Raw genomic sequence first — 19,588 nt, 5'->3', positions numbered from 1 at the left:
CACACTGAAGAAAGCATTCTACTTGAAAATATCGTATATAAAAAACAACTGATTTTAACCCGACTATCTTTTTTTAATAACCAGTAAAACCTTGCAATACACTTATATTATCATAGTTAGTAGCTATGGAGGTGTAGTTGCCAAGATATTTCCAAAAATGACTATTTAAAGCAGTGGCACTCTTTTATCTTTAAATGATATTAACTTCTCTATTGAAGTCTCTGCCTAAATTCCCATCGTTGGCAGAAAATTATTATCTCCACCATTTAGAGTAGATTTGTGTCACACACGATCGATGGGTTCTTTGAGTTTGTCCATGTTACAGGCTTCTCCAAAATAGGTATGCAGAGTGTAGTACACCCTAGATTTTGGAAAGGAAGGAAGTCTACAAAAAAAAGGGCAGCAATCAACCGTGTTGTCCTGTTCAAGCATGCACATGTTTTATTTAAGTATTTTCCAAAGGTCTATTTTTTCCAGCATAATGCAGATATTATGCTATCCTTTGAAATAAGATATACGAATTTCAAACAAAATTGTCAAAAACAATGACCTTGGTTACTCCATATGGCACACAGAAATAATTACATTTCACTTACAGTACAGATGCACTTAACACAGTCATCAATAGTCGTTCACCACCAACACAGTATAGTTTTAAATCACCTAAAACACCAAAAAAATTTTTTTCTTTTCCAGAAGTCTAAAGAAATTAATATTTTTAGATAAATGATAAGTTGAAAAGGAGGCAGAATTGTCAACAGAAATAATCTAACTGCATTTTTAAAATGTAATATTAAGAACATGAAAATAGAACTTTTCATTGGGAATCAAAAGACCTAAGTATTCCTGATTGAGTTTTCTTTAGCCTACTTTTTAAAAAGTTTTTCAACAAATGCCATCAAAGAAGTTTCACTATATATTTGCTCTAGAAGCATAAAGTGACATGAGGCAAGTGTTAATATAATTATTAATATTCACGCTTCAGGAAGATTAGTAACTTTTAAAAAGACATACTAGGAATAAAGCCAGTTCTTCCCGTGAGATAGTAAGAGTTTATCTGACTTTCACTCAGCAAGTGTTTATAAATCTACTGTGGGCACAGCATTGTTCTGGAAGCTAGTCTAGAAATGGGAAGCAAGAATTTCTGGCTTTACTTGAAAATGGTTGGATTAGTTCCTTTTTATGATAAATTATGATAAGCATTTAAAAATCTCTACAGTAGAGGGATAAGTATTAACTCTTTCCATGGATTGAAGCTAAACTTTATTCCTTACAGTGGTGGTTTGGAATGAACAAAACTTTTCACTGGACATAAAAGTTTTTTACACTGTCACGTGCAGACATGTCTGCTGATATATTTTAAAGGTGAAAAGATATCAAGACTTTTCAGTTAAATGTACATAGAGCTCAATTTTGCATCATCAAACTCCTGTCCTCCTGATTTAGAGGAGAAAATTGCTCCTTGCAATATACAGGAACCTTTCTGAGACAAATCTGTGCTGCCTTCCCCAGTGGCATAGAAAGCATGCTTTCAACAAATACTGCTGCATAAAGCACTCCAGTTTATCTCTGCATTTCAATTCACGCTAGTTATTCTCAAAATGTATTCGAGATCTAAAGCGAAATAAATAATACATCAAGTGAGATTCTGGGATCACTGATCCTGTGATACTAATCCCAGCCAATTCTTTTCATGAAACATACAATGATATATTCAGTATCTGGGCTTTTCCATAACAGCAAAAAGGTTAGAGATAATTCATAGATGTCAACTCCTTTTTTTCCTGATTTTTGACAAGGGGATTGATGATGATGATAATCTACTTATAAGATAACTTGTTGAAGAATACAAAAGTAGGAAAGTCCTTTGAACTACAAAACGTTAGTCCAGCTGATGATGATAAATCCAATAGAAGGGTGCTATAGAAATACAGGAACAAATAATGCACTGTCACAGGAATACAGTGGACCGAAGAATATTACAGAAAAACATTTATGGCACAGGGTTTTGGATTAAAAAGTTATCTAAAACCTGGAGACACCAGAAGTTTTCCTATGGAATGTGGCTCTTACTGTATCTAAGAAGATCTGGAAATACAACAACAAAAAATCCTGATTCCTGATACAACAGGTGTACAATGAATTATTGCAGTTGTAACAGTATCTAGGTGCAAGGTAAAACAATAATTAATACTGAACTATCTGAACACTTTAGATTTACTAGTGAGTATCCCCATGAGAAATACTGCAGTTCTAAAAGGAGTTTATTTGCACAGCTCACCATGGAACATGAACAATCAGCTTGTTGTAAGTACACAGAAATTCCCTCTTTCTACAATTATAGTTTATCATGCCGATTCTGAAGACAACGTAAGGAAACTGAGATCACGGCTCCAAAGAATTCTAGCATGCATTATGATGGTTTCCTTCAGTCAATACAAACGTGTTGTATGAGGTTTTTTTTTTTTTAATGTGTAATCATCTTCATCATTGCCAATGTTCATGGTTTTAACAGGAAAAATTTTTATCAAAATGTTTTCCGTATTTTTTTGTTTTGCATTCAACTGGAACTTTATGTTCAAAGATTTATTTTATTTATTTTATTAAAAAAGAGTTCTGGTCATAAGAAGCATCAATAGGCGGCATTTCATTGTGCTCATTCACAAAGTCAAAGGGCCACAGACTATTTCTCAGTATGACAGGTTAGACTCCATCAGAAATGCCATTTGGTGGTTTTATTTCCATCTTCAAGTTTGGAAACTCTGTCTTTGTTTCACTACCAACCTCCTTGCTTTGTCGTTTTCATCTGCAAAACGTTTATTGTGTCTTCTTTCTTCCACATTGGGATTCTTTCCACAGCCAGGGTTCAAATTCTCTTGGACCTGATTCCGATTGTCTTACAGAGCAGACACTCTGACAATGTTGCCTCCTGAGTACTCAGGAGACTCTGGCCTGTCATCTCCTTCGGGGGTGGTTACTGGAGGTGTTGGGATGCTTATTATTGCTGTAGTCACATAAGGTTGTTCACAGTTTAGTTTAACACACTCTTCCATTTTGGCATTTAAACTGGATCGGCTGATGAGGAAAAAATAGATTTAAGAAAGTGAGTTATTTACTTAAAATTTTTTTCCAATAACGCAGGAATACATGTTTTCATGCTTATAAGTAACATTTTAAATGGCTAAGAACAATCACCAAGATTTAAAAAAATGAAACACCAAATCTTAAGATAAATTAATGTGAACATCAGGGCATTAACATCGAATAAGTGTCTAAAAGCCAGCTGAATTTGGTTCAATGTGTTTCTCAAAGTGTTTTCTACAAAAATGCAAAAAAGAGGAGCAGGTGAGTTTTAGAATGCCTAGGTTGAGCAAAGTAAAATAGTTTTCTCTAAGACAGGACCTCTGAGAGGTTTGAGGTACCATCATGAAAGGGGCATACCCTGTGGATAAACCTCAATTCTCTTGACCACAGAATCTCTTTACTACCTTGTCTCTTTGGGATATATGAGGCCCTTAAGGCTCTCAAGTTAGTGACAGCCAGATGTTAAGAACTCAAGTTAGTCATTACTAATACTTAAACATTTTCCCAAGTGGCATTCTTGCATGAGTTATAGACTCTGTGTGGGGAGGGGGAAAGAGGGTAGGAGTAAGGAGGGTAGACATAGGAACTTTATAAACTACTTTTTTTTCCATAGAAAACTTAATTAAAATGTTTGTCCTAAGATTTTCTTTCTAAACACTTCTTCATTTTCTACTTTGTTTTGGAATAAATGTAAAACAACATACAGGTAGAATATCTTAGAGACAGAAATCTTTCATTGCTCCAACATTTAATATTCTAATCCCAGAGACATCTGATTTACGTAAGTCAGAGCCCAAATTCAGAATCTCATCCAGGTTTTCCACAAAGATTGTTGGATGCCAACAAAGAAGTAGCACTGAATTAACAGACTGTTACTCTGAAAAGATAGGCTTTTTAGTTTGAAGAACAAAGGAAAATTCTTTGGGCAGAAATTGATCTTTTTAATGATTTATCTAGTTGAAATGTACTATTTGATACTTATTATTACTCATGTATGATTTTGGTCAAAACAAGTAGCACGTAAACAGAAGCAAAGGGAAAATATCAATAGAAAAATTTCACTTAAATTGTCCATAAACTCACCAGAGGTAAACAATTTCAGCATTTTGCTTATCTTTTTTTGATATTGGATTGATTTTTGTGTTTATTGAGGCCCCAAATACCTTTATGATCAAAATTGTATACTGATTCAAAAGATTCCTTTGGGCATAGTTTTAGTTTTCACTGTGACATTGACTATGTTGAATATTTTTGGGTGCTGTTGAATACCTTTCAATCCTATCAATGTCAATTTAATTTGTCTCTTTTGCTTGTGTTGACTATCATATCAGGCCATGTGTGTTGATTTAGGGGACTCCTGAGTGTAGAGGTATCTGCTCAAGAAAAAGTTGTGAGGTTGAAGAGGTAAGAATACATTTGTGTGTGCCTGACCTTCTTATCTTCTTTCTATTCTTTTAGTACTGATTCAGCTACTACCTTTGACTCTTAATGAATATTACAGTAGATTAATTTTCCGACTTGTTTCAGACCAGTTTTGTCTCATTCTAGACCCGAGGAACTAGGATTTAATTGCCACAGAGGTGGCAACATGACAGCAGGTGGAGATGTGCTCTGAGAAGCAGCACAGGCATGTGAACGCACACAGATTAATCTCAGGTACCTGTTAGATAGCGGGGTTCTCTCCACACATCTAATCTGAATCGTGCTGAGTTCTTGCACACTGCCTCGGTGGCTTCCTGATATGTTGGCGTTTGGAATGCGGAAAGTTTTTTTGTGTCGCCTTGAACAGCAAGTGCTGGTGACGCCTTGTTGTGAAGAGACAGAGGGACTGCGACTTGAAGGACGATTAACTGTTGCAACTTCCATGCAGCTTTCTTCGAAGACTTGTTCATCCACGAACTCGTGATTCTGTTCCATAGCGGTAAGAAATGTGAAAAGAGCACAGAAACACATTGTAACTTAAAAAAATGTACTTATTGCTTTTCCTGAAGTATGGTTGACTTACAGTATTATCACATTTTACCTCTGAAAAAAAGATTTGAATAGTTTTCTTTTTAGAAATGAAATATGCCCACATACATTTACACTATCTTATGGGTAAAAAAAATATCATTTTCATAATAATTAGAATATCAAAGCTTCTTGTTGGCCTTTGTGTGAAAATAATATCTCTCTAGTTAGACCCTGAGATTGATATACACAGACTGATTTAGTATCTGTTTATAGACTAACTTTACCTTGAATATCATTTATTAAGTTAAATATAAAATCTGGAAGTTATAAACTAAATATTAGAAACCCTCAAAAATGAATATAGATAATACCCATGGGGAATGTGTAAATTCACATGTACTTTATTTTTAAACAAACTGACAGACTGAAGTTATGAGAAAGAGACTATTTTAATAGAATGTTCCAAGTTAGATTGTCTGTTATATATTAGCAAATATTTTCACATGGGATTGAGAATATTTTTTAATTAGAAAATGAGATAACTAAGACAATTCCCATTCCTTTATATGCTCCTCTAAAATTCCCAGTGTATAGAAAAATATGACTTATTAAATAAGTAAAATAAGACTTATTCAATAAGTAAAATAAATTTATCAGAATGTATCACTTTATATCTGACCCAGAAGGGGTTAGCACTGAACTTTTGAGGTCTCCATTCTTATCTTTGTGATACATCACTGGCTAGACCCATGATCTCTGTCTATGTTCCTCTAATCCAGAAGCCAACAGTGATGGACATCATTTCATATACCACATCTTAGTGAAACAGTGTAAAATTTGCTTTTAAAATATTTGATAAAGAATTGCATCCTAAATTGCCTATGCCAGACTTTTACCTCAGAAACATAAGGGAAAACATTTTTGGTCTGAACTACTAAGAATATCTTCAATTACTATTTTTTTTCTTTGTGTGGGTGGGAATAGTCTTATAATGGAAGGCTTTGTCCATGCCAAATTTCACTTAACCATCTCTCATCGTAAAATATTAGTAAAACAACTGAAGGAATTTACTGGCTAATAGGAAAAATATTGTTTTAGTTACTCATTTTGCCATTTCTTTGCTGAGACAAGCATTTTGAAGTAAATGAAATTTAACATTCTGTTTAGAGTCCAGAGGATAATATGATCAGCTAAGACAGAATTTCATGTTAAATATTAAATTTTATAGAAAAAAATATAGCTCACAAAGGAGTCACAATCTGTTTTCTTCTTTTACAGTGCACATTTCACATACATAATACAAGTCATAAGGCGTGACATTCTAATTTATCTCATCAGTGATTGAAAGGGAAGAAGTCATTCTGTGGCAGGTTAACATATATTTTTGTAGGTATTGCAATTTAAACTATATTAATTAGTATTAAATAATTTTTGATTAAAAAAGCCCTAAAAGGTAACATAGTCAAAAAATGAAAATAGAAAGAAAAAGATAGGGATAAATACATTTGATTATTGTTATCATTTAACTTTCAAAGAGTTATCCTAATAAAGTATACATCTTTATTTAAGATACTAATATAATCTGTTTAAAGCCCTCAAATAATTTTCCATTTATTATGAGATAAAGATCAAAATTCTCTACGTGCCTCCAAAACACAAGGTTATCTGGCCACTGCCTTCCTCTGCTCCTCTACTTGTGCCATGGTACCCTCTTTCCTCTGACCACCCTCAAGTTCTTTTACTTCCTCTTAGGCCAAGTTCCAGTCTTCTTCAGGTGCTTACATCAACTTTTAGCCCCTTCATTTCTTTGCCTAACTAACTCATAATCGTCCTGTGGGTCTTAACTCAAGTTCCACCAGGAAGCCCTGCCTGATCTGGTACCCTCTGGCTCCGCCCTCTTTGCCCCCAGTCTACTGGGGCCCCATTTTTGCTTCCCCTGATAGTTGTCCTTCTCCAGTAACATCCATGTTTTGTCCCAAACCTGCAGGCTCAAGGGGGGCAGAGGCCATACTTGACTTCACGGTGTATCTTGGGTCTGGCTCACTGTCTGGCACATAATAGGCAAGTAATACATGTTGGTTGAAAGACTATATAAGTATATGAATAAGTGGATGGACAGTATGTCAGAATTGAGAATACAAATATGTGTCTCTGGTGAGTGAACAAGCAGACTTGATTCAAATACAGTGAAAGTTTTATTCTGCTCTGTGGTCACAGACTGTGATCCCTTTTGACAAGCTAGCTAGGAAACAGATGCTTTTGTTAAAGAGGCGGTCCAACTGGGAGCTTACAAGTGGAGAAATGCAGACTGAATCCTCAGCCCCAAGGGGTATGCCAGTAATTAAATGCGTCATTTTTCTTATGAGAACAGATAGTTTTTATTATCAATCTCTGTTTATTATACCTGTGAATGAAAGAAATGCTTATATTCAGTTATTCTCTATTTTGTTATTGCTATTGCTATTCCCTTTATCCAGATGTCAGGAACACTTAAACTTCATTATTTTTATTTCTGTTTAATCAGCATTTTAAGAATCAGGAGAAGAAGATATTTTATAGGACTTGCAGTCAGCTACTGGAAGACAATTTTCCATCTGCATTAAATTGATATTTTAGCCTATGGTTAAGATTACCACTAAGGATAAAAACATTTTAATAAGTCTCTAAAATACTTTCTAAGTTGAAACGTCACTACAGTCTTTCAAAGTAATTTCAATTATTGTGGATTTGTTTGGTTTTTAGTACATTTTGCAGTAATGCAGATGGTGAAATCGTGCTTGGATGCATTAAATATTCACAAAAACCAATGGGATTGCTGTCTAAGTTGCAGGGGCAGGCAGTCCTGCCTTTTCCTTACCGTGGTTTTTTCCAGGCAGTGAAGCAGGTGGTGGTGCTGGGTTTCAAAGCTGGAGCCGGATTTGCCAACAAAGGCTTGCTCATCCTCGGAGGACTGTTAACAGGGAGAAGACAGAAGGGCCTTCTATTTTATTTGCAAACAATGAGAACCTCGGCCACATATTTCCACAGGGAGATCTGGCCTATTTCCTGAGATTAAATGGCAGCATTTTATTTATTTTTTAACTAAAATGGGTCAAATGTAGAGTTGCTTTTGAGTTTGATAATCAGCATTTACGTTTTCGTCAAATTAGTGGTCTGGCCTTTTAGACTTGCCTCCATGAACTGAAAATTTAATTTTCTTTTACTCATTCATCTCCCAACTACCTTTGAAAGCCTGGGATAATAATATTTAAGCTAGTACTTAGATAATCCTGAAACCGCCATCATGCTTACCTACACAAAAGCTATTATGTAAGTAAAGATGATTGGAATCCTAAAAATTAAAAGAGAGTTTAGAGGTAAAAGTAAAGTTTCTCAAATTATATTTCATACCATGTGAACTTCATAACACAGAATGGTGTTCCCTCTTCAGTAAGAAGTAAAACAAGACACCATGTCAACCCTCCCGCCGCCGCATCTCCACTCAAATGAACTTTAAGGAGCATACATAATTATTTTTTTAAAATTTCTTTATTTCTTTATTTATTTTTGGCTGTGTTGGGTCTTCGTTTCTGTGCAAGGGCTTTCTCTAGTTGCAGCAAGCGGGGGCCACTCTTCATCGCTGTGCGCGGGCCTCTCACTATCGCGGCCTCTCCCGTTGCGGAGCACAGGCTCCAGACGCGCAGGCTCAGTAGTTGTGGCTCACGGGCTTAGTTGCTCCGCGGCATGTGGGATCTTCCCAGACCAGGGCTCGAACCCGTGTCCCCTGCATTGGCAAGCAGACTCTCAACCGCTGCGCCACCAGGGAAGCCCGCATACATAATTTTGAAATTAAAAAAAAAAAAAAAAAAACCTAGGTATTTGAGTCGTTGAGAATTTTTGACTTTTCTCAAGTTTATGTGAGATAGGGCAGAAATATTGCCCAACCATGAATGGGAATCATGATTCACTGGCAATATTTCATAGCCCAGCTTCTAGCCTCCAGCCAGTAAGATGGTACAGGGCGACAGGCATGGAATTGGCTATTTTTCCAAGGAGTCCTGGTTTGTTTTTGTGGAAATATGGTATTATAAACCATAATATGTATACTAAACATACAGAGTCATTGTATTCCACGTGGGATGCCATTGTTAGAAAACAATTTTCATGGATAGTTCTAGTAAAGACACATTTTTTTCCTCTTAAAAAAAAAGAGAAAAGATGGTATAGGGCGAGGTTATTAAAAGATGACACTTTTGTTGTTTCGTAGCCATTTTCGTAATTACCCACAATAAAATTATATGGTTAAGTAGAACTAAATCAATATTGCACGAATAATTTGAACATTAAAGGAAACGAAATGCTTGACTGTACCTGCAGTTGGTTACTGAGTAAGCCATTCCGTTTGCTCTGCATATAAGCGTTTGCACTTCCGCTTTTGGCTGCCCGGATCCTGGCCAGTCTGGCTTTCTGTAAGAGAAAAAAAAGCAATGTCCTATTAAGATCTATGACTGGATTTCTTAAAACACTGAGTGCATTCTTATATAATCCTACTGTCAGCGTACATATTTTTAAAAGCATGCCAGCTTCTCACAAGTAACTACTGAAAAGTAAACTTTCACCATTTAAGTGCTTTATTTTAGTTAATGTTTATCAGTGAGATTGATGAACGACTTTGGAGTTGGGTTATACATTTAAGAATTGTAATTAAGTCTTTACAGTAAGATCACGTTATTTCAGTGTTGTTTCTGTCAATTGTATCAAGAGAAAAATAGCAGTACGGCTTATATTTTCACTTATCCCAATCTGAGTGACTTAATGAAATGAAGACCCAGCAAACCAACAGCCAACTTCTTTTCATTTAAACTAATGTTCTTTTTAAATTTAGTAATTACGTTCCAGGAACCTACTGCCTTTCTTTTTTTTCTTTCCTCTTCTCTTCCCCACCCCTCCCCTCCCTTCTCCTCTCTATTTCTTACTTGCTTCCCTCCCGCTCTCCTTCCTTCCTTCCTCTCTCCCTTCCTTCAGTCCTTCCTTAAAAAAAACTATTCAGTTGTATCTGCATCCTCAAATATCAAATTCTGTTTTTGCAATTCTTTTGTTAAATTGGCCAGTGTAGACGCTGTATTGAACAACATGGGCTCTCTTAAAAAAAAAAAAAAATCCCTAAATTTATCCACTTTGTCTACTGGTTGGACTTCTGATATTCTGTTCTACTTTAAAACTGCTGTTGTATATCTGCCCCAGACTGTCATGGTATGAGTCTGGTTTTCATTTCCTGGGAAGCACTATCTTGGTGACCATTCTGTTCGTGTGACGCATATAACAAGTGTATGTAAGGAAGAAACTGGAGTGGCTTGGGTAAGAACTTACTTGTAATGACTCCATTTGTTCCCTTTCTAAACAACCCAGAGGAAGACTATCTCAGTCTCTAGCCCTGGAATCTTCTTTTTAATAAAACAATTTTAATTATCTAGATTTTTTAAATGGAAAATGAATATATACATATGACAAAAATTTTGAGACTGCAATAGTACATGAAAAACAAGTAAGTCTCTCTGGACTTACCTACTCCTGTTCTTCAGAGTCAACCACTGGCAATATTTCTAGAGAATCTTACCAGAAATATTCTAGATATATAAACGCAAATATATATTCCTATGTATATATGCATACATTTTTACTCGGTAGAATATGCTGCACACTCTTCTGCACTCAGCTGTTTTCATTTAGTACAAGTGGGACTCCTCCCATATCTACATAAAGCCACCTCATCTATTTAGGGTTGTGTAATATACCACTGTAGGAATGAGAAGCATCATTTAGCTAGCAGGCCAACCACAATTAATTTTTAAGGCATTTTTTGCTACTACAAGCGATGTTGCCTGCTTGGAACTGATCTGCAAGACAAATTTCTAGAAGCAGCATTATTCCTGGATCAAAGGGTGTGTGTGTTTGTTTTGTTTGATAGGTTTTGCCAAACTTCCCTCCACAGTTGTACCAAGGCGCCCTTTTACCCACACCCACAGCATTTGACAGTAGCACTGAGACGTTGGGAGCTCTCAGAATAGCATTAAGATATCATCTGGCTTCAACCCCATCCCTTCTCTCTTCCTCTGTGAATTTCTTCTTCCTGTGTGCTGATTCCAGGTTAAAATAAAACTCTGTACAAAGATCATATTTATAAGTGATGGGAAAAATAGACAAATTTCACTTTTGGTTGGCACAATAGTGTTTAGATGACTCAAAACACAGAGACAGTACTAGAGAATGAAGTTGGAAGGTAGAAAATGCTTAACTTCAAGCTGTGTGGTGCAGCCAGGATTTCAGAACAGACTCAATAAAACAACGGGAAGTGACAACACATTTGGAAATGACTTAGAATTGACATAATAATTCAGAAATAAGTAATATAAATATACATTTGGTTTCCAGAAAGGGGTATTGTTGAAACTTCAGTCCTAAAGTCTCACTGGGCTCCTGGAACATTCAATGCCTTTTCTGGTTCCCTTCCTCCCTCAACCTTCCCCTCCTCCCTCACTCCCCTCCTCTTTCTTTCCTTCTTTCTTTTTTTTTTTTTTTTTGCAGCCACTGCATGTAATTATATTGCCTATATCATAGTTACTAGTCTCACCTATGTCATTCTCCAAGCATTTAGCCTCAGTATTAGGAAATACTACTTTCTTTCATAAATGAGACATGTACATTACCTAAAAATACTGTCCAACAAAGGAAAATGACATATTTTCCATAATGGAAAACCTACATATTATGGCAACCACTACCACAGAAGTAGTTCTAAGTTTAAGGAAAAAGAAACAGTTGTTTTAGAGACAGAATAGCCATTTTGCTAAGTCATGTACTGTGTTAGAAAAAGAACCTCCCATCTCAGTTTCATTCACAACTTCTCTTTCATTTTACTACAATACTATATGAGTTAATTGGTTTACTTGGTCTTGTGGCGCACCATGCCAAATGTCTGCTGAATGCTGGCCTTCAACCAGAATACCAGAAATAGTAGATTAAAAAATGGAAATAAGTATAAGGCATTAAAATGCAAGACATGGTAATGCTCTCAAGATATATTAAGCTTTGGCTAAGAAGATAATATTCATAAAAAGATAAAAGTAAAAATAAAGTCAAACAGAATTGCCAAATAGAGAATAGAGATAGCAAGTGACGTAAGATTTGGGAGGAAGAGAGAAATGACTATGAGTTGGTCTGTCAAGGGAAAGTTACATTGAGGATGCAGGACTTGGGACATAAGATTCAGAAATCTGAAGAGAGTAAGAAAAGAGACTAAATGTCTCCATATTCTGCCATTATATTCTGGTGTGTGTGTGTGTGTGTGTGTGTGTGTGTGTGTGTATGTGTAGAAGAGGATTTTTCTTCAGATACTGAATACTTGCTATTTTAATTGAAAAGAGCAAGTGCAGATATGCAAGACTGTCTTATTTTAATTGTGTATAAGGTTTTGCTTGAGCTTGGTGCTGTCAATGGGACTAAACATAAAAAATTCTGGTCTAAAAAAGCATTTTGTAATATTTATTATTCAGCTTGACTGACACTTTTACTGAATGGACATCTTGCTTGGCTGAATTAGCTGGTTATTTTTGCATAACTCTGATATTTGTCAAATCACCCAGTTCCAGATAAACTATCTTAGCCTAACGAATGTTTATTGTTTTTTAAAAAATTTCTTGGGAAGGAAAATAGAAAATATTCCTTGGTAAGTAACTTATTTATTTCCATATCCACCTTTCTTTCTTAGATGACTTTGTTCAGTTTTTGGTCACAGACTATTTACTGGACATGTCACATTAGGTTATTATATTTGGCTTTCTATATACTAGTAGTCACAATATTAAAATTCATTGCATTATGGCAGAAACTTAGAATACAGGAGATACTTTAAAGATAAAAAATTCATAAAACATGCTTTTCAATTTAGTGTACTTTTTAAATATCATATTTATTTATTTTTGCATTCTAAATTTATTTAGACAAAAAAGCTTCTAAAACATTCTAAGATTTTCTATATTGATTTGCTTGTTGCAGATGACAAAATTTAAAAAAATAACAGATATTTTGAAGACTGGTTTATTTGAAAATCAGATTTCTACTTCGAACAGTTTTCATGCAGGTAGCTCTTTTTTTTTTGGCATTGAGAAAATGAATGATAGGTGGCTCATATTAAAGAAGAAGTTTCTAGACTGGAGATGGATGGATGCTGGAGAGCTATGCTTTTTGTAGGATTTCTGTTATTTTTAAACAATGCACTTGTGTGTACCCAGTAGAGAGACTGTAGTGTGTGGGCAGAGCCACAGCTGTGGTACATGACAAGCCCTGATGGAGGCCAACTGTGGCCAAAATTCCTCCATCTCTGCTTGTGAAAGTGTGCCCTGCCTGAGACTACAACTGCCCAGAGGGTACCTTGTTTATTGGATTATCAGTTTTATTTATTACTCTTCTCTACAATAATTAGTTAAAGGCTTGATACTTGTCCAAAAATGGGGGATTCCATAAAGCAAGAAACTACAAGGCTAAAAGAGTGATTCTTTGCTAAAGGAAGCAGACCTCTGACAATGGATGTCAACAAATTCTCTGGACAACATGCTGTGTGACCATGTTGATTAACCCGAACTTTCCAAAGAGTTACTTTATGAGGTTTTATATTTTATACTGTATGAAGTATAAAGTATACTTTTTGCTTTACTAAAGAGATCAACATTGTTCGAAAGCATGTTTAAAATCCCGTTCTAGAACTACGTACAAAGCCAGTTATGAACTGCACCAAAATCTCTCATGATATTTTATAGTTATACCCATATTGTACATCCACTTTAGTCATGGTTATGAATTTTTTTGATATTAAAAAAATAAATCTATTCTTAAAGGACATGATACAGTATCCATGAAGAATCCTGGAAATCTAGCACCATAGCCTTAAGGAAACTGTAAAAGAGATTTCCGTAATTATTTTTAAGTAACAAGGGCCCTGACTCTCAAGGTGATTATTTTGACAAAGAATGGGGAGGGGAAGTGTGCTAACATTTAGTCAGTTTTTCTTTTTTTTAACATCTTTATTGGAGTATAATTGCTTTACAATGGTGTGTTAGTTTCTGCTGTATAACAAAGTGAATCAGCTGTACGTATACATATGTTCCCATATCCCCTCCCTCTTGTAGTTAGTTTTTCTGAGAGGCATCTATCTTAGTGTTCAAGTGTGTGAACCTGGAAGCCAGATCCCTTGGATTGAGTGAGAGTTCTCCAATTTTTTAGGTATGCAACCTTAGAATTTCTCAAATCCTGGGTAGTTTAGAATTCTCATCTACGAAATAGGAATAATAATGGTAACTAACTTCTAGACTTGTTGAGAAGACTATATGAATTATTTTTTTTTTAAAAAAACATCAAACCAATACCTGGCACATAGGATGCCACCAGTAAATGTTAAATCTTGTTAATATTATGATATGCTTATATATATTTATATACATTTACATATAATCTTAATCTTATTGTGATGTAGGTATTGTTTTCCTGCCTTCACAAATGAGTATGCAACCTGTTTACTCTGAGATTAGTTCACTGATGTGAAGTTCAGAGAAACAGTAAACTGCTGGGCCAAAAATAAAACTCATCTACTAATGATCAAATTTCTCCTACTTCCTGTGTCAACTATGTTGGATATCTGAGACATATTTTGGTGCCCTTTAATAGCCCCTGTCTACTGGAACCAGCTTGATCCCTGACGGACAGAGACTAAATGAATCAGATCAAGAAATCTGATTCTAATAAAATTTGCCAAGAATCTATCTTTGATTTTACTACTATCATTACTGTTGTTCACCAAATATTTCTTTCCTTTTGTCTCTGGTTGCACAGGAGGATTGTCTTTCTCTGCCTGTTTTGAAGTTACACACGGCTATGTGACTTACTTTGGTTAAGGCAGTAGAGATGGAAGTGATTTGGCCCACTTCCAGGAGGAAGTTTTAGGAGTCAGTGTGTGAATCATCATGTCCTTTTACCCCTGCTTGAATGACTGCAGATGCACATTGCCAAGATGGAGTTTCTATCACCAGACCAATCTGTAGCATGATTAAGAAATACTCCTTGTTGCTTTAAGCCACTAAGATATTAAGGTTCTTTTTTACTATAGTATAATTTAGCTTGTGCTGACTGATGCAACTATCGACCAAATCCAGAACACTGAATAGCCAGTAGGGGATTTTAAAGCTTACTATACAAAATGGGAGACACTAAATCGTGGTTGCCCAGAACTGAATACACACCTTTTGTGCTCTCCGTTTGTCTGCTCGTTGATTTTGGTGGTAGATTCGACTGAAGTTGGATACAATCACTGGGACAGGCAGAGCAATGACCAAGACCCCGCTCAGCGAACAGATGGATCCGAAAATCTTCCCTGCTATGGTTTTTGGTACCATGTCACCATACCTTGGGTTAGAGAAAAAAATATATTAAGTCATAGAAAGTTATTTCTATCTGCTACAAATAGTTTTCAGCTTTAACTCAAATGATTTTTTGGACCAATGTATCTCTACTTCATGGCTAAAATATACATGGCTTAAGACTTCAATAAACTAGACATTATGAATATCTGAGTATAAAAATTACCTTTCAACTTTGCAGAAATTGACTCTAACATTTACAAATTGCTTTGATTGGAAAATATTTTAAGCCAGATGATGTAATGAGAACTGTTTAATTTGTCCTTTATATCACATGGCATTGTTCTTTACATTTACTTATAGTCAACATTTCCATGCTGAATTTTATTGTCTAGATAACACTCTTTTCCACTTAATTTTTTTCAACATTGGACTGGTTATGAAATTTAAATAGAAAAAGTGGTACACCACATTCCTGTCATCAGATATACTATCTTAAAAAAATGAACTTTCCAAGGTCCCATTAACCTTCACTTGTGAAATCCAATGGCCATTTCTCCATGATGATCTTACTCAATCTCTTATTTGTACTTGATTCGTTTTCTCTCTCCTTAAAATACTTTCTGTTGGCTTCAATGTTAGTAAATTTCCTTAGTGGCCTTCTACCTCATTGGTTGCTTCTTCTCCATCTTCTTTTCTGGCTCCTTTCCCTTATCTGATTTCTAAATTTTGGAGTAATTTAGGTCTCAGCCTCTTATCTTCTCCGTATAAACCCTCTTCCTATGTGATTTTATCCAGTCCCATAGCTTAGAACTATCTACATGCTGCCGATACACTAATTTACATTGACACCCCTGATGTCTATCTTGAAAATCAGACAGTGGGTTCAGCTCTGATTATTCCTACCGCTAGATGTTTAAGAACCAATTAAGACTTAAATTAGCCAAAAAGGAACTCTTATTTCCCTAGCTTCCTCCAGCCCCCTCAAATCTGTTCCTCTCATAGTCTACCACCTCTAATTAAATGGAACCACAAACCACCCAGTTGCTCATATCAACACAGAAAGAGCCACCCAATCTTTAGTCCCTGCATCTCATTTCTCAGCTAGTCTTGCTGCCTCTGACCAAACTAAATTATATTCCATCCGGGTCTCTTTCCTCAACCTCCATTTTACAATAATCTAAGCCATCATCATCGCTTCCCAGAGCCATGGATATTGCTTCTTACTTGAACTTCCTTTTCTACATTTACCTCGTTAGAATTCATACCAATATAACAGCCAGAGTTATAGTTTTTAAAATGGAGATTGGGCTCTTGCTACTTTGCTTAAACCTTCTAATAAACCTGAAACTAAAATAAATCCAAACTCCTCACTTTTGTCTCCAACGGTTTACATCCTTTAGTTTCTGGCTATATTTCAAACCATCTTCCACCAGGCTCCCCATCCTCTGGCCACACTGGCCATCTGAATTTCTATCACATGTGCAGCCCCTAGATCATCATTATTCAGGTTGAGACTTAATTGTCTCCATTCCAGAAGTTATTTTCTGGCCATCTTCCCCTTAGTGGTGTTATTCTTCTCCCCCAGTCTTTCTCTATAACACCTTCCCATTTGATTATCTTCACAGTACTTATTAACACACGAAACTTTCTAATTTGTTAATGTGTTTATTCTTTGGCTCCCCACATGCCCTGCTGACATGAGAATATAACCCTGATAAAGCTGGAGCTGTTCTATTTTGTATCTCACTAGCACAAAGCAAGTTCTTAATAAATATTAGTTAAATGAATATACTTTCTCTACCTTATTGATATAGAGTTCTTCTAAGAGTTCATTCCTGGAGAGGGGGGCAAGGAGGAGGTCTTTTTTTATTGAAATATAAGTGACATATAACATATTAGTTTCAGGTGGACAACATATCGATTTGATATATGCATTTTTAATTGAGATATAAGTGACGTATAACATTCTATTAGTTTCAAGAAGGAGATCTTCTGATCATAGTATTGCAGAAGTCGCCCAGCTGCACCTCTGGAGCTCCAGCTACTCCCTGCTTGCTTCAGGGCTCCAGGGTGCTCAGCGCACTGAGAGTTTAGTCCTTAGAAACAGGGCACAGATATTGGAATCCAGACTTAGGGAGTTTGATAGTACTTGGGGATACACTGTATCTTGAAGGGTGATCTAGGAAACGATCATTCTAATTAACATTGTTTTTTGTGGGAACACATTTATATGTCAACATGGAGATGGAAGTTGCAGAAGAATTGGCCCAGGAAAGGCTGCTGAGAGTGACAGCAGGTTGTACTGAGTAGCACTTCATTCTGTGACCCCGTTCCAGGCTCTAGTCCTCTGCTTTGAAGGCTCAGTGACTCATTCTTGTCAGTGTTTGATCAGCAGTTGAGCTAATTCACTGTAACTAAAATTCCCACACGGTTCTGGCATCAGAACGACAGTATTAATTTACAGTAAAAAAAAAAAACCAACCCAAGAACTGGAATGCTGCATCCATATGAAACAGGGTCTCTTTCCATAGTCCATCGGGGAAGCTAAATCATAATCTGAAGATTATGTTAGTGAGGAAACAGTCAAAACTAAAGGAATTTACAAGGTGAGCGTAAAAGGCTTGAGGTCCTTCTTACCATAAGGATAGGCCAGTGGAAGATCAACTTTTTATACAACGCTGCGCACATGAGCCCATTACCATGTTCACCACGGTTCATGAGTGCCCGGCGATAATTTATAAATATCTTCTTTCCTTTTGCACTGACTATGCATGAGCTCTGAAGAAATCTATAACACACATACTCCCCATATGTACATGCATACTTAAAAACAGCTTTTCAGAAAAGAGATTTGATTTTAATGTTTAACAGTTAGGATCTAGAAAGTGTCTCTCAAAAAGGAAAGAAAACTCAACTATTTGTTATAGCCAGAGAAGATAAGCATTAAGTCCATGTATCGATAATTAAAGTAAACCTTTTAAAATAAATTAAAATAGCTAAATGAATCCATCATATAGTTTTTCCTGCCTCTTTCTAAGAGATTTTTTAAAATTACTATTTATTAACTACTTTTTGTATTTTAGGCTCACTATGTCATCCAGTGGGCAAGGTCAGCATACTTGTGATTATTAGAAAAAATTAAGGGCTAAACCAAACCCAAAGTTCAGTAAGACTTTAAGAAGAGAGATTGGTAAACTCAGATGGCAGGTGGTGGTGGTGATAGAGAGGGGGCTAATCATGCCCTTAGAAAGGCCACACCTAAAAGAAGAAGGGAGAAAATAGATTCTGAGGGATTCAGTCAAAGGGATTCTGGGCCAATTGATAAAGCAAGTTTCCCTGAGAAAGCAATTTTTGATGAGGGCCTGGGATTCAACTAGAAAAATAATCACTGTAAATCCTTTTTGAATATAAACAGAGATTATAATTTGAATAAATAAAGCAGAAACTGAACTCATTACTCAGAGGGGGAAAAAATGGGTAAAATGAAATACCTTGTTCATGTTGTAACAAAAGGGGAGAAAGTAAGGATATAAACCAGCTTGCTGAAAGGCAGCAAATTCCCATCTAGAAGGATCCATAAGGGGAAAGAGATAACAGATACAAAAGGGGTGGTTTAATGTCACATAGCCATGCTAATCTGCATCAAATACAGTTATGTCTGTTATTTACTTTTGTCACGTTTGTTTTGTAATCCAAATTTCCTTCACAATCAAGAAAGTACAAGTGAGCATTTGAGATGACTGACCAGTACCGCAATGATTACGGTGGGAAGAGGCAGTGAGAATACGGTGCTCATTGGTGGGAATATCTCTCATCTTTCTACTCTTGGGTGGAAAGACACATCTTTCACACATTACAGGAAATTAGGATGGTAGCCAAAGCCGAGGGAGATGGTGAAAGTACAAGGGAGTAGAACAGGCAGGATACTAAGGTAGTCCAGGCTGCCCTGTGATTCCTCATGCAAGGTCAGCCCAAGGCTTGGCTGATCCCAAAGGAGCTCCTGCTGCCCCCTTCCATACACCCCTTGGTACTGAATCTACTACCCTGTCTGCTCTTCTCCTTGGCCCCCTGTCCTTATTAAGATTAAACTGCGGTTGATATTTGTAATATTTGAAGCACATTTCATTCATTTGACTCTGTTGGAGAATCATGGAAAATGC

The 19,588-nt window shown here is 36.1% G+C and overlaps 1 protein-coding gene across 1 annotated transcript in view; it reads right to left on the bottom strand.

The window, feature by feature from the left end:
- Positions 1-415: 415 nt before the first annotated feature.
- Positions 416-19,588, bottom strand: part of KCND2 (potassium voltage-gated channel subfamily D member 2) — a 474,136-nt gene continuing 454,963 nt past the window's right edge. The window contains exons 2-6 of the mRNA XM_082400063.1: positions 15,309-15,471; positions 9,388-9,483; positions 7,895-7,987; positions 4,745-4,992; positions 416-3,075 (exon numbers count right to left, since the gene is read on the bottom strand). Of these exons, the coding sequence (XP_082256189.1) occupies positions 2,898-3,075; positions 4,745-4,992; positions 7,895-7,987; positions 9,388-9,483; positions 15,309-15,471 (778 nt within the window). The 3' untranslated portion in view covers positions 416-2,897. The remainder of the gene's footprint in view (positions 3,076-4,744; positions 4,993-7,894; positions 7,988-9,387; positions 9,484-15,308; positions 15,472-19,588) is intronic.

This window comes from Balaenoptera borealis, assembly GCF_965194805.1.
Source record: "Balaenoptera borealis genome assembly, chromosome: 7".
NCBI lineage: Eukaryota > Metazoa > Chordata > Mammalia > Artiodactyla > Balaenopteridae > Balaenoptera > Balaenoptera borealis.
This window is presented reverse-complemented; position numbering and strand designations above follow the sequence as displayed.